General features: G+C 39.5%; 1 protein-coding gene across 3 annotated transcripts in view; it reads right to left on the reverse strand.

The window, feature by feature from the left end:
• Window positions 1–16,394, reverse strand: part of LOC148876434 (uncharacterized) — an 83,391-nt gene that overhangs the window by 19,402 nt on the left and 47,595 nt on the right. For all 3 annotated transcript variants that reach the window (XM_088966823.1, XM_088966824.1, XM_088966825.1), the window contains exons 14-21: window positions 16,136–16,298; window positions 15,785–16,015; window positions 15,548–15,699; window positions 1,714–1,842; window positions 1,482–1,599; window positions 1,098–1,293; window positions 750–861; window positions 514–668 (exon numbers count right to left, since the gene is read on the reverse strand). In XM_088966823.1, coding sequence (XP_088822949.1) covers window positions 514–668; window positions 750–861; window positions 1,098–1,293; window positions 1,482–1,599; window positions 1,714–1,842; window positions 15,548–15,699; window positions 15,785–16,015; window positions 16,136–16,298 — 1,256 coding nt within the window. The remainder of the gene's footprint in view (window positions 1–513; window positions 669–749; window positions 862–1,097; window positions 1,294–1,481; window positions 1,600–1,713; window positions 1,843–15,547; window positions 15,700–15,784; window positions 16,016–16,135; window positions 16,299–16,394) is intronic.

Raw genomic sequence — 16,394 nt, forward strand, 5'->3', positions numbered from 1 at the left:
TTGTAATCTTTGTAATTTTTGTATATTAATGGAATCTTTTCAGTTATCTATCAAAAGGATAGTGAATCTAGGAAAAAACCTTTCAAGGAGGAAATTTGGGATAATTCTGTGGTCACTCCCAACCATCCATTGGGTATGGAATCCTCTGGATCAAGTACAAGTGTTCATTCCACAATCCTCAGTTGGGCATGAAGCAAGGAGTTTTAAGCTAAAAATTTGCCCCATGAATGGAGGTACTTATTTAATACATTTCCATTATCATCAGCTGAGTAAATATACAAGGATTTCTAGATAATATTTGCTACCCAGAAAATTAATTCCACACCTGAATAGCAAAAAGAAAAAAGGAAAAAAAAACAGAACAATATACCATATAAACCATGCGCTTTCAACATCAACTTCACATGTGTAGCAGAAAACAAGATATCTAGTCCAGTTTCATTATTAGGTTTTGTAGTTGTATATGACCAAGAGATCAGACTTCCCCCCCTTAGTTTTGGCTTTCTTGCTTACTTGATACAGGCATATCCCAATTGCTGAAACTGATGAAACAAATGAGAAGTAGTAGGACATTGTGGATAATCTCTTGAACGCAAGAAGTCATCCTTTAAAACTGACAAAGCTGTCGAGAAACGAAGGGCTTTGATTGCATATATGCACCGCAGCATCTATACGCATTCAGGAGAAGGGGTAAGTTAAAAAGAAAAGGTATTCAAGAATGAAGTGAATACCTCATATTCGCTACTGACCTGAGTAAATTGTGGTCCTGCTTGGGATAGTGATACAGCAAGATCTCCACAGACAGGAGAACCACTGGAAAGAATATCAAGAGATCTTGGTGTAATGCGCAAACTATCAAACCTTCATTTAGATAGTACACAAAAATACCAGAGGTCATGAGTAGAATCTAAACAAAATATAAAGCAGACATATTCTAACTATAAAGAATGAAGCTATCCTACTTAATCAAAAGGGAAGAGTAAAGACGAAACCTAAACCGAAAGAAACTCAAAATTGTGAAAAAAATTTATAAAAACAAGCTATAAATGGTAAAATAGTTAGTTATAGTGTCTCTGTAAGTAAGAAGAGGAGAAAACCTTGATGTTATTTGGTATAGTATTTCTGATAAGTCAAGCTTCTGTTCAAAGCTTTTCTGCATTGTAGCAAAACCAATAAGAAGAGGTTCAAGAAGGCCAAAAAGACAGCTCCTTATCTCAACCCCTTTCTTTTGTCTAGGATTAATGTCTGTTGGATTTGCAAGCAATAGTCTATCATTCAAAGCACCAACCATAACTGCATCCATAGAACAAGTTTACCTTCAAAATCCAGAAGAAAAAAGGGAAAAGAAAGAGGTAAACAGAGCATCCCAACTTACAATACATGTGTGCCTAGAAAATACCAGGCTGCAAAACCCCAATATTCAAAAAGGACCCAATCAACTATAGAATAATGGTGAAGGGAGAATGGAGAAGAAAATTTACCTGAATAGGGCATACTAGTTGAAAGAATGGTCCTGACTTTGCTATCCCATCCAAGGACACTAACTGCAGTTGCAGTAGAAAAAAGAAGTGTGGGACCAACCCATAAAAGGGATCTAAAGTACAGATTAAGTTAAGCATTTAAACAATGACATGACACCTTGATCATGCAGACAAAATATGACTACACAGAAGAAATAAATTTAGTCAGAAGTATTTCAATGTTTGAGGATATTGAAGGGAGTCCTTTATCAGAATTTGTAGAACTGGTTGCCAAAACATCAAGATCAGCTGACACAATTAGCACCCTATGGCTAGTCAGTATTCCCGCAACCTGGCCTCTAAGAGTTTCTTGCCAGTGTACCTATTAAAGACAGAAGGTACAATATTTCCAATCAGAAAACTCCACTAGTCTTGCATGTAATTTTTAATGCAATAGAAGGAATATTGACCTCAAGCTACACAATAAGAGATTAACTTGCTTTTGACAGGTCCTAATGAATAGTCAAACAAATAGATGATGCATTTCCATACTGAAATAATAAAAAATTTCATTGCCAATCAAGAAAACTTAAGGCCTTCAAATTTTTGCATCACAACTCCTTAGAGATGATAACTATCATTATCATCAATATTACAGAGATTGATCACAAGAGAATTATACTAATCAAACATTCACACACAAAAATGTGTATAAAATGTCAATTCAACTCACCAAAATACAAAAGGTTTGGTAACTTGTTGTGATTGACCACAAAAAAACAAAAAAAATGAAAAACAGAGAAAAAAGGATGGAATAGGATAAGAGAAGCAAGAGGAGAAGAGTAGAGAAGAGGAGAGAGAAAAGGAGAAGAAAAAAGGGGTTCGGTCATTAAAGGTTTTCTTTGCGTTCCTTCTCTAACAGCTGCCCCACTATTTTATTATGTAGACGTTCAAGACTGCTATCAGCCTTGAACCCTAATAGATTTCAGGTTCGAAAGAGAAGAAAAATGTTGTGGATGTGTTCGTGGGGAAGACATACCGCCGCCGGCAGAAGCAGTGATGAGGGGCCCACGAGGGCAGCAGCTTATCTTATCCTTAGCAGTTTCTCTTATCTGTTCTTATCTGTTTCTTACTTTATCTATTAGAAGAGTAGTAGGAGTTTGATTTATCTTAGGGAAGCCTTATCCTTCCCAAGTTAGGAGTCTTATCCATAAGTAGTCGAATTCAACAAGGAGTCTTCCTACAAGGACTCTCACCTCTTGTAATCTCCTATTTAAGGAGCTGTGATTAGAGAGTAAAGCATCCAAAATTTCAGTCAAAGAGAAGAGTAAAGGAGAGTTAGGGTGATCTCTTGGACAAATCACCCCTTAGGTCGCCACGATAGGGTCTGCACGCAAAAGGAGGGGCAAGGAGAAACTAGAGGTTCTCCCCGTGGACCGACCCATGACGAGATCCTACACCCGGGCCCATAACAGAAAATGTAGAGAAGAGAAGAGGAAGAGAAGAGAGAACTGTAGAAGACAAAGGGTTGAAAGGAGGGACAAAATCTGAATGTTCTACCGCCGCCACTTCTTTTAGTATTTATAGGTTATGCTCATTACATGGAAAGGACATATCCGCCCTTAGTATTTACATAACAAATAGAACAAAATAAAACTGAAATAAATAATTGAAATAACCAACTGACCACCAGCTAACCCTAGGATCACTAGAACACATTCTACCCTACGAACACAGTGGGACCATAGTTGTGGGGCCCACATCAGTCTCCAAGCAAATAGATCCCATTCATTTCATGGCCAGTTCCAATCAAATAGATCCCATTCGTCTCACGGCCAGTCCCAATCACCTTCTTTGTCTCCAAGTCCTGAAAAACACATTGGTCAGGGAAGAAAGTTATTGAGCAGTTCATATGTTTGGTAATACTACTAACTAAAAGAAGGTTAGTATCAAGCTTAGGAACATGGAAGACAAAAGACAAAGAGAGAGTATCTGATAGCTTGATGTCACCCTTGCCAGAAATGGGGACAAGAGAACCATCAGCAATAGATACTTTATCCCTACCAGAAGACAAATGATAAGTGGTAAACAATGAAGGCAAGCTAGTCATATGGTCGGATGCACCTGAATTTATTACCCAACAGGGTTCAGTAGTACCTGGAGCTGAGGCATGGTAGGTTGAGGCTCGAGTACCTGAATGAGTGAAGGCAGATGTGGCAGGGGCTGATGGTGACTGCGGTGGCTGAGCTGAGTTCCCAACTTCCTTTTCCAACTGTATTAAAGCAGCCCGAACTGCAGCTAAGGTCTCTAAAGGTGTGCCTCTTGTGCCAGACGAGGATGTTGAATCAGTGTTCACGGCCACATGAGCATTACCCTTCTTGCTTCTCAACTTTGTCGGGACCAAATGAGGATGCAGTTCTCAACATGTTTCTTTTGTGTGTTTGGGTTTCTTACAATGCTCACATACCACAACTCTTTTATCTTCCTTCTTCATGTCCCTTTCTGAATCACCTCCTGATTTGGGTTTAACAGCTACAAGGGCTGGTGTAAGAGGCTGAGGTTGCATCATGACTTTCCTCCTATTCTCTTCACTATGCACTAAGGAGTATGCCTGGGAGAGAGACACACTATCTCTGGTCAATATCTGTTGCCGCACAATATCATACTCTGAATTCAGACCTACTAGAAACTCAAACACTCTGTTTGTCTCGACTTGCTTTCTATGGGTCTGTGCATCTTTGGGACTCTCCCACTCAAGAGTCTCTAAGTGATCAATCTCATGCCACAGGGACTTCAAGGTAGAGAAGTAGACCGAAACCAATTTCTCTCATTGTTTAAGAGTGTTCACTTCACATTTCAATTCATAAGCTCTGGCAACATTAAGGGGTTGGGAATAAGTTTCTTTCATAACATCCCATATCTCCTTGGCTGTCTTTGCCCACAAGTAATTTCGCTGATATGAGGTTGCATAGAATTACACAACCATGTCATAACCAAGTAGTTTTCTTGGACCCACTTGGTATACATGGGGTCTCCCTTAGAAGGTTCTTTCACATCTCCCAAGAGACCCTAATTTACCCCTTCCCCCAATAGCCATCATGGCTGATTGGGCCCATCCCAAATAGTTTGATCCATCAAATCTTACGGTTGTAATCTGAAAGGACCTTGGTAAACTAAAGTATTTCTTAGGGATAAAAGTAGTAAGGTCTAAGCATGGTATTAATTTGTGTCAGAGGAAATATGTTCTTGACTTGTTGGAAGAAACATGATTATTAGGCACCAAACCAGCTGAAACACCTATGGAATCAAATACTAAGTTGAGTAGTGATATGAGTGAAGAGTTTGAAGATCCTGGAAGGTACAAGCGGTTGGTGGGTAAACTAGATTACCTAACCATTACTCAGCCAGATATTTCATTTACAGTTAGTGTGGTAAGTCAGTTCATGCAAAAACCTCGAGTTCCACATTATGATGCAATTCTAAGGATTGTAAGGTATTTAAAGGGGGCTCCTAGTTGTGGCCTAATATATAGAAGTGGAGGAAAACTTGAAATAAAGGGATATACTGATGCTGATTGGACTGGCTCTATTTCTGATAGAAGATCCACTACAGGCTATTGTATTTAGAGGTAATCTGGTGACATGGAAAAGTAAGAAACAGACAGTTGTGGCAAGAAGCAGTGTAGAGGCAGAATATAGAGCTATGGCACATACTACTTGTGAATTAATGTAGATGAGAAATCTTCTACAGGAGATAGGATATTCTAATTGACACTCCAATGAAGCTCTATTGTAACAACCAGGCCGCAGTCCATATCTCTTCTAATCTAATGTTTCATGAGAGAACCAAGCATATAGAAGTTGACTGTCACTTTGTGAGAGAGAAGGTGCTAAGTGGAGTGATAGATACTGCATATGTTAACACAGGAAACCAATGGGCAGAGACCTATTCACCAAAGGGTTGAGTCGGGGGAGAGTGGACTACATATGCAACAAGCTGGGACTATATGATATATACTCACCAGCTTGAGGGGGAGTTTTAATGTCGACTGTGTAGGGGTATTTTGGTCATTATGTTTATGTTTAAGTTGCCGATGTGTAATGTTTTATTAGTAGTTGTGTCCCTTACTTAAGTAGGGGCAAAGGAGTCATTTTGAATTTAAATAGAAACATATAAATTAAACTTGGCTGACTAGAGAGGGGATTAATCTCTCTTGTTCGAACCAGAATTCTTCTCCTCTATCCTCTTCTCTTCTCCTTCTTTTTCTCATCTTTCTATTACTTCTCCAATCCTTATTCTAACAGAATTCAAGAGCAGATTAGATTATAATAAGCATGAAACTCCTCATCCATCGCCTCCTTCTAAGCAGGAGACTCTAGAGCATCCTAGACACAACAAGGAAGAGAAACATAAGAAACAAGAACTACAAGTGCTAATGGAAGGGGACAAATGAGCAAACAACACATAATGAGAAAGGTGTAAAGAGACTGGGCCGAATGGGTCCTAGTATCTTCTCTTGTAATATTTTTTCTATTTTCCTGTTACCTAATGGGTTTGTTATTTCTTTTTGTTTGATCTCTTTATGTTACTGCCTAGCTGGCCGCCCACTTAAGGGCATACTTGTAATTATTTTAACATTAATTTTTAGTAAAAAAGATTAGAGAAGAAAGGGAAGGATTATTCGAACCTTCTTCTTCTTCCTCCTCTTTTCTCCATCTTCTTCTCTTGTACTGCTGCTCTTACTTTTCTTCCTCCTTTTTCTCTCTAATTTTTCAAGTTTACACCTATTTTTCAGGACTGGTTTACATCTTGGTATCAGAGTAGGTTCCTTTCATCATTCTTTTCTTCTTCCTCTTTTCCCATACACCCTTAGATTAAGAGAGTGTATGGAGAGATAGGTTCTCTATAGCTCAGAGGATCTCTGGCCTAGTTGGTAGAGGGTTTGGAGAGTTCAAATCTGGCTAGATATTGCTAGGTGGTGTTGTTCTGTTGCTGCCCAAAACCCTAGTCGACTAGAGATTTTCGAAGGTACAAGTAAAGGTGAAGCTTTGTGTGTGGCACTCTGTGCTTGGGAGGTGTCTTTTGAATCCTAAAGGAGGGCGGTTCAGGTTTGGAAGAGATTGGGAAGCTATGGTAGGAGCGGCTGCATCTTCTCTCTTCCTCCCCAATAGTTGAACGGAGTAAAACCCTAGTTTTCAAGCATCTTGGTTTGACTTCAAGTAAATTTACATAGACCAAATTTCTGGTTCTTTGATTTTCATTTGATTAATGGAGCCATATAGAAGTGAGTTCAAGCAAATGCCGGTTTCCAGCCTTGGCTCGGTAGATTCTGTTTTGACTGGTGTGACCACAATTAAGCTAGATGGGACAAATTATCTTGCTTGGGCACAATCTATAAGAATTTATGTTTGTAGTAGAGGAAAACTCGGGTATCTCACAGGTAGTAAAGTGAAACCCAAAGAGACAGACCCTGAATTTGAGAAATGGATACAGGAGAACTATACAGTCATTGGATGGTTGGTCAACTCTATGCAACCTCATATAAGTCAGCATTATCTCTGGATGTCTTCGGCTAAGGAAATATGGGACAATGTTACTGAGACCTATTCACAGAAGTTAAATGTAACCAGAGTCTATAAGTTGAAAAGTGACGTGAAGAACCTAAGACAGGGGGAGAAGAATGTAGCAATCTACTATTTTATATTGAAATCCCTATGGCAAGAAATTGATGTTATGGAGACAGTTGTATGGGAGAGTAAGAATGATGCTGAAATGTATAGAAAGTTGGTGGAGAGAAATAGGCTGTTTGAATTTCTTATTGGACTCAACCCTGAGTTTGACATCATTAGGCAAAATATCCTAGCGAAAGATGAGGTTACTCTTTCCCAAGCATATGCTATGATTACCAATGAGGAGAGTAGGCAACAGGTTTAGTTACAGAGTCCACCTACAAAATACTTTGCACATGCTAGAATAAAGCCAAAGGGTCCTACTGAGAAAAAGGAGCAGATATGTGAATATTGCAAGAAACCGAGGCATACAAAGGACACTTGCTGGAAGCTTCATCCTGAGCTTCTTCCTGATAGGTTTAACAATAACAACAGTTCTAAGCAGTTGGCAGCAATGAAGGTGGATTTTGAAAAGTATGGGAGGCTGCTAAATCACTTGGAAGCTACTATTTCTTCATCTCACTCTTCCAGCAACACATCATCATCATCTGCATTTGCTCACTCAAGTATTCATGCTTCTGCAAATCGTGCTTCAGTTTCAGGTAATCATAAAATCCCTTGGATTATCGATTCCGGTGCATTAGACCATATGACCAGCCTGTCTAATCTCTTCTGCTCATACCACCTTCTCTCTAGTAAAGAGAAAATATCCCTTGCTAATGGGTCACTTGCTCCCATTTCTAGTAAAGAGGATATAAAGACCTTTGACACCCTTTATTATCCTCTATCCTTTGTGTCCCTATACTTAATACAAACCTTTTATCTGTTATCAGCTTAACTAAATCCATGAATTGTAGCATAACCTTTTTTCCCACTCATTGTGTTTTTTAGGACCTGCAATCTCAAAGGATGATTGGGAGTAGCCATGAGGCGAACGGAATATACTTGCTAGATACACCAGATAGAGCTTTTGGACCACCTCATGGAGTTGCCTTAGAGTCAGTCTTGTCAGAGTCTATTGACAAAGTCTTGTTATGTCACTTTCGGTTTGGTCATTTGTCTTTTTCTGCTTTGAGTCATTTGTTTCCAGATATGTTTAAGGGAGTGTCTTTATCGAGTCTTCATTGTGAGTCATGTGAAATGGCAAAGCATTGTAGACATTATTATTCAATAAGCAATAAAAGATCTCTTTCTCCTTTTCATATTGTTCAATCTGATGTGTGGGGGCCATATAATTTGCCAACTATGGGGGGTTACAGGTACTTTATCCTTTTTATTGATGACTACTGTCGTTACACTTGGATTTATCTCATGAAATCCTGGGATGAAGTACCAGCTATTGTGCAAAAATTTCATGAACTCATCCTCACCCAGTTTAACACTCGGATCAAAATATTTCGTTCTGATAATGCTAAGGAGTATTTTGAGAAAACCTTCTCCGCCTATCTTGAAACTTTTGGGGTTATTCATCAAAGTTCTTGTTCCTACACTCCACAACAGAACGGAGTGGCGGAAAGAAAGAACCGACATGGGGTTGAAGTTGCTAGATCCCTCCTATTTGCATCCCATGTTCCTACAAAAACTTTGGGGAGATGATGTTCTTACTGCTACCTTTTTGATCAACCGTATGCCCTCCCGAGTTCTTAACTTCAAAACCCCCTTTAGCCTTCTCTTCCCGGATGATGATCTTTTTTCTCTTCCTCTCCGTGTTTTTAGGTGCACTTGCTATGTGCATGTTCACAACCATCAAAGGCACAAATTTGAACCTAAGGCTCGTAAATGTGTTTTTCTAGGATATGCCTCCACACAGAAGGGATATTGCTGTTTTGACCTAGTTAGTGGCACCCACTTTGTATCTCGGGATGTCACATTTGCTGAGTTAACTCCTTTCTTTAGTATTTCTCCTGAGGGGGAGAAATCTGAAGAACCCTTTGCTATGTCTCCAGTTGTTCCTCTTCCCATTCCTCATGAGTCCTCTTATGAGGTGTCCACTTCTCCCATTGGACCTACCTCCAATATTCCTGTTCCTCCTCCACCTCATTCTCTTATAATTCCTCCTCATACTGTTCCCCAAAGGTGGTACTAAAGGCACAGATTCAGACATGGGCAAGTCGGTTCCACTCCTACAGAAGAGCCTCTTGCTCCTCCCATCATTACTGAGGTAACAAGTCACCCTTCCTCTGACCCATCTACATCTTTCCCAGACCTTGACCTTCCTATTGCTCTCCACAAGGGAAAGTGGAAGTGTACAACCCATTGTATCTCCAAACACTTGCCTTACAGCCTTCTCTCTCCTTCCTACTACTCTTTTCTTGCTTCTGTTTCTTCCCGTGTGATACCCAGGTCCGTACCAGAAGCCTTATCTAAACCTAAATGGAGGGATGCTATGATGGCTGAATTGGATGCTTTGCATAAGAACCATACCTAGAATATTGTTGACTTGCCTGAAGGGAAGGAACCAGTGGGTTATAAATGGGTGTTTACCATTAAATATCACTCTTAAGGATCTATTGAGAGGTTTAAGGCTAGGTTGGTTGCTAAAGGCTACACTCAGATGTATGGTATTGACTATCTTGAGATATTTGCTCCTGTAGCTAAGATGACCTCAGTTCAGGTTTTGTTATCTCTAGCCGCTACTTTTTTGATTGGCCCCTACACCAGTTTGATGTTAAAAATGCCTTCTTGAATGGAGACCTACATGAAGATGTCTATATGTCTTTGCCTCCAAAGGTGTATGGGAAAGAAATGCAAGGCAAGGTGTGTAAACTGCAAAAATCTATTTATGGTCTCAAACAGTCTCCTCGGAATTGGTTTGAGAGGTTCAGGGCTGCTCTTGTCTCCTTTGGTTACACACAAACTCAATCTGATCATACCCTATTCTTGAAGAGAAATGGCTCTCTAGTGACCTTTTTGATAGTTTATGTTGATGATATTGTGGTCATGGGTAATGACACTCAAGAGGTCAGTAAACTCAAAAGATTTCTTAACTCTGAATTTGAGATCAAGGATTTGAGAGATCTTCGGTATTTTTTGGGCATTGAAGTTGCTAGATCTAAGGAATGGTATCTTCATTTCTCAGCGTAAATATGCCCTTGACCTCCTTGCTGAGACTGGTAAACTTGGAGCTAAACCAATCTCCACTCCTATTAATCCCAATCATAAGCTTTCTGCTACAGATGGTGACCTTTTATCTAATAAGGGAGTGTTTCAGAGACTGCTTGGGAAGTTGTTATATCTTTGCATGACTCGGCCGAACATTTCCTACACAGTAAGTGTTATTAGTCAATTTATGCATTCTCCCAGAGATACTCATTTAGTAGTTGCAGAAAGGGTTCTGTATTACTCAAAGGTACTCCAGGGAAAGGTATTCTATTTGCCAAACATGGACACATGAAGCTGGAAGCTTTCACTGATACTGATTGGGTATGATGTATTGATGATAAGAGATCCACCTCATGTTATTGTGCTCTGGTCACTGGGAACATTGTGTCATGGAGGAGTAAGAAACAGTCTGTAGTTGCTAGATCCTCAACTAAAGCAGAATACAGGGCAATGGCACATGGAGTGTCAGAACTATTGTGGCTACGATCCATTTTAGAAGAATTGGGGGTTGACTATGAGAAGCCAACGATGCTCTACTGTGACAACCAAGCAACTATCAATATTGCACATAATCCTATTCAACATGATAGAACTAAGCACATTGAGGTTGATAGACATTTTATAAGGGAAAGAGTTTCCTCAGGAGAAGTTTGTTTGCCATTCATCACATCAGACGAACAATTGGCTGATATCTTGACCAAGGGAGTTCCGAGAGGGAAAATGACACACTATATAAGCAAGATGGGCATGATTGACATCTATGCACAGCTTGAGGGGGAGTGTAAAGAGACTGGGTCGAATGGGTCCTAGTATCTTCCCTTGTAATATTTTTTCTATTTTCCTGTTAGCTAATGGGCCTGCTATTTCTTTTTGTTTGATCTCTTTATGTCATTGCCTAGCTGGCCACCCACTTAAGGGCATACTTGTAATTATTTTAACATTTTTTTAGCAAAAAGGATTAGAGAAGAAAGGGAAGGATTATTCGACCTTCTTCTTCTTCCTCCTCTTTTCTCCATCTTCTTCTCTTGTACTGCTGCTCTTACTTTTCTTCCTCCTTTTTCTCTCTAATTTTTCAAGTTTACACCTATTTTAAGGACTGGTTTACATCTAAGGGGAGGAGGCGTAATGGTGGTAGTTGTAAGGGGTGGTAGGTCAATGAGAACGGTAACAAGTGAAGTCTCTTTCGTAGGAGGAAGGGGTAAAGGAAGTGGAAGGGATTCTGATGGCTCAATAGGGGAGAACAAATGGTACATTTTCAAAGAGACAACAAGAAGAATGTTATGGGCCCGGGCGTAGGAGATTACAAAAGGGGATTCCTTGTTGGATTCGGCTAGGCTAGGGTAATCCATATCAAACTCAAACTCCTACTTCTAGTGGCAAGCAAAACTCTTACTAAGAAGATAAGATAAGATAAGGATAAGGGATGAGGGATAATGCAGCTGGCAGCGAGTTGGCGAGCAGAGCTGTTGTGGCAAGATAAGTGTGGACCCACCCTACTGAGCTGTCGTGTGGGCCCCTCTCTAGTGCTGCTGCCGGATGGTGCGTGCGTCTCCTAAGTGCTGCTGTCGGGTGGTGCGTGCTGTTGTGCGTGTTGCTGCCTATGATTGTGTTCGTCCATAACAAAGAATAAATGACTGACAAAGAGATGGACTATAACACTTATAATCCGTCTGACTTAGAGAATAAAACCCAAAAAGACACACTTACTAGCATGGGGATCCAACTTACATAGTTGTCAAGGCGACATCCAGGCGAAAAGGCGCCCTTGGAGGCTCGCCTCGCTCAGTCACCAAGCAGTTTTGCATACTGTGTAATAAAATACTTTTATATTGTTATTTTTTTGAGATTAGTATTATAAAATAGACATTATTAAAGAAAAATATTCATTTTTGTGTTTATAAACTAATTCTTTTTATTATTTTCTTACTTGTTAGGGTTTAATCAACACAAACATTGCTAACTGCTGTATTGAACCCTCAATGACTTCAAAATCTGAACCAATAAGGGAAGAACTTAGAATTTTGTCTAATCAACACATTTCTTCTTCTTCTTCTTCTTTTTCTTCCACCTTTTCTTTTCTTCTTTCCTATAACAAAAATAGGGGTTCAGCCCCTATATTTTTTGAATTTTCTTTCCTTTCTTCTTTTTCTTCTCATAAATATGTTGATTTTCTAGACTTAAACATGAAGTTTATAATTTTCTTATGAAAATTATGGATAGTTATTAAAGAAAGTTGGTTATGGAACCTAGGGAATTACCCTAGGATATGTGATTTTTACTTAAAAAAATTCATCGCCTAGGCGACTAGGCAACAAGGCGCCCCCCTGTCACCTAGCCTCGCCTTGGTGCCTTGAAAACTATGCCAACTTATCCTACCTATGATCGAGGGAATGGACAAAGAAAACACAACCAAAAATACAAGTAAAAAGAAATGGAAGTGTGGATTAAAACAAAAGGGAGAATGGGGACACACAATTGAGAATAGATATGGGCATGTGATTTATAAGAAAACGCAATGTAAGCATTCATTAGTCCAATAGACATTAGGAATGATTATTTGAAACAAAAGCGCTTCGGTCATATCAATTAAGTGTCTAACCTTCCATTTAGCCACACTATTTTGTTGGGGTGTGTGTGAACAAGAAGATTGAAAGAGTCCAAAAAAATATTCTTTCGCCTAATCAGACCTAAACACCTTAATAGAAGTGCCAAATAGATTATGAATTTCAGCATAAAAGAGCCAGAGATATTAAACAATTTTGAACACTTTTTCATTAAATAAATCTAGGTCATCTTGGAGTAATCATTAACAATTATAACAAAATAGCAAAAACCATTATAAGACTTAACATGACTATGACCCCATACATCTACACGAACAAGAGAAAAAGGACTTGAGACTCTTATTACTTTGTGGAACAAAGGACACTCAATGGAGTTTACTAAATTGACATGATTCACACCATAGTGTTGAAATAGATGCCAAACTCGGAACAAGTTTCTGAAGGGCAAGAAGTGAAGGATGGCCCACTCTAAAATATACCATTTAAGTGGTATAAGGGTAGTCTGAAGAGCTTTCTGCAAACCTCCACCGTCTAGATAGTACAGTCCTCCGAGTTCATGCCTGCCACCAATCGTCTTCCCCATCTTGAGATCCTAAAAGGCACAATAAGAATGAAAGAATGAGATCGGGCAATTGAGAGTCTTAGTTAATTTACTAACAGACATAAGACTAAAGAGAAACTTGGCAACATTCAAAATAGAAGGCGATACACTGATACCATCAACCAATGTAATAGACTGAGAGATAGAGGCTCCAGAATCTATGACCCATGATTTGGAAGAAGCAAGACAAGCCATACCTGTTTTGGCAAGGGTGGCAATGTTACAGGAAGAAAACAAAAGAAGTTTTTTGTGCTCTTCTCATATGAAGGCTATCAGCTCCTTTTCCTTCCTAGAAGAAAAGGCAGTAATAATATCATCACCAACGAGCTTGGATCTCCTACCCATACCTATCCACAGGACACTACAGCTGTACATTGGGAACATCTTCCATATTTACATGTATTCATGGGTGAGGTTCCCAATGTACGGATGTAGTGTCCTGTGGGTAGGAGATCCGGATTGATCACCAACACCATGATCCTCTCTAGCCGAAGCATGATTGACCCAAGTAGATGTGGACCATGTAAACCATAGCAAAAATTCACTGCGAGTCCCTCAAGTCCACAGTGGCTGCACTCACATACTCCACCTCATCCACCACCACAACCACCTTGAACTCCACAGCTCCCACCCCTCACTGTACCTCTACCACATACTCCTCTACTAGTACAACCACCTCTACTCACAACCAGGGCAGACCTCTCAGACATAAGACTGTTCTCACCATGTGAATTGGAAGCTCTTCTAATATGGGAAAAGACATCTAAAAGGGATGGGAGATCACTACTTCCCAAAATTTGAGTGTAGACTGGTCCAAACTCATCCCTCAAACCAGACTAAAAACGAACTACATCAAGGTGTTCCCTTTGTTGTTGCTGCACCTTCAGGTCTGTAGATAGAGCTTGATACACATTCACCTCATTCTTCAAATTTTTAGGAGTAGCATAATACTCCTCAATATTTTTGTCACCTTGCTGAAGTGTGAAGTACTCTTGATACAGTTGATCCAACCTTGTAACATTATCCTGGCCTGCATATAGTTGCTTGGCATGATCCCTTATTTCTTTTGCAGCATCTAAAAACATAAGTTTTACACTAATGTGGTTCTCCATGTTATTCCAACCAGGTCATAATCAATGCATTCTCATGCAGCCATTCGTTATACCCATCAGTACCACTTTTGGGCTTTTTTCTTCTTCACATATTTCAGCTTTCCTTTAGCAATAAGAAATACATCTACAAACTTTAACCAAGGAACATAGTTTTGACCATTCAGCTTGACAAAGGTCATCTGTACTGTTATGTAATCATGCAGTAACCCTACAGCAGATTTTATTTCACCACTAGTTGAAGCCATAGGATTGCAACACCTTCACTTAAGCTCTAGAAGACAAACCTCGAACAGCCACCAACTAATATTGTCACACCCGGCTGTCACCACACTTTCACAGTCTCACTGCCACCACACCAGCCAAAAAGGTTCAAAACCACCACCAAAAGTCAAAAAAAAAAAAAAAAGCTGATATCACACACCCAGGAACCAGTTACAAATCACTTTCTTATGCAAACAACTTGTTTCTACATTGAAACAGATAAAAAACAATTATCCCTCTTTGGACTGCCAAGAAGAGGGCTTCTCAGAAAACTGCCAGGACAACACACAAACCACAACTGGAGTCATGATTGCCTCCTAGACTAATGGGCGACCACTTCCTTTCAGCCCCCTGTCGATCCTCCAACTGGTGCTCCAGAAACCCTTCAATCAAACTGATCATTCACCACTAGAAACAACCCAGATTGATCACAGCTCTGATACCATGTGATTGACCACAAGAAAACAATGAGAAACTGAGAGAAAAAGGGGTTCAGCTGTTAGAGGTTTTCTGTGTTCCTTCTGTAACAGCCGCCCCACTCTTTTATTATAAATAAAAGGACAAATTACAGATATACCCCCACTTAAGAAAAAGTCACAAAAAGCACAAGAAAGAAACAAATAAGAGGATCTATACATCCTGCTGCCTAATGAGCAGAACAATTTAAAGTAGGTGTACTTCTTTTATAAATGGTTCTCTTCCTATTTCATTTCGTTTTAACCAATCTGACCCATCCAAAACATGTCAAGTGAATACTATGAACTGGAGAACTAGTTACCTGGAGAGCAACCTCATTTGCTTTCAACTTGATTGACTTTTTCCCTTCAGTTTTTGTTGATATATATTGAACACCATCAGTTGAATGATATACTTGGGTCAACATTGCTAAACCAATATGACTGCTACTAGAGGCATACATGACAGTTGATTCTATAACAAAATAAAACTATCATCAGCATGAACTTAATATCAACTGCAAAGCCATAAAACATAAAGGTGCTTTTGCTCATGTCACCTAGTGGTGTAGAAAATATCTGATCAACTTCACTTTCAAACATGAATTGAATTGGACCACGAACTGAACTAACATCTGTATCATAAGTTGAGTTTGATTCAAGTGTTCCATTATTTTCACCAACTTCTTGTGAAGTCGTTCCTGGAAGAATATACAAAGCCAGGCGGGCCTTATCATCATCAAGAATCACAAATTGATTTTCACTAGGGCCAATGAATGCTGCATCACAACCTACACAACACAAATAAGCAGAGGTAGGAGCACATAGAGAAAATACACATGTGAAAATGCACACACACACACAGAGGAAGAGAGAGAGAGAATATGCAAAACTTAGAAACATAGGCAGACCTTTAAGTGAGCTTCCTTTACTGTTAGATGATTGAAAATTAGTATTTTCCCAATAAAGAACAACCTCACTTGCAGCACCACTGAACACAAAAACAACAAGAAACAGGTGCTGCTTGGTACTGTGAAGCAGCTTTTTTGAATAGTATTCTAAATATCCAGGCACCTGAAAATAGACAATGCACAGTCATCACATATACAAGTTATTGTACTCATGGTGTCTAATCATAAAACATTGAACACCAAACGTAAAATCTAATTG

The sequence above is a fragment of the Nelumbo lutea genome, chromosome 1, assembly GCF_056320005.1.
Source record: "Nelumbo lutea isolate HS-2025 chromosome 1, American lotus-T2T, whole genome shotgun sequence".
In the NCBI taxonomy this organism is placed as follows: Eukaryota; Viridiplantae; Streptophyta; class Magnoliopsida; order Proteales; family Nelumbonaceae; genus Nelumbo; species Nelumbo lutea.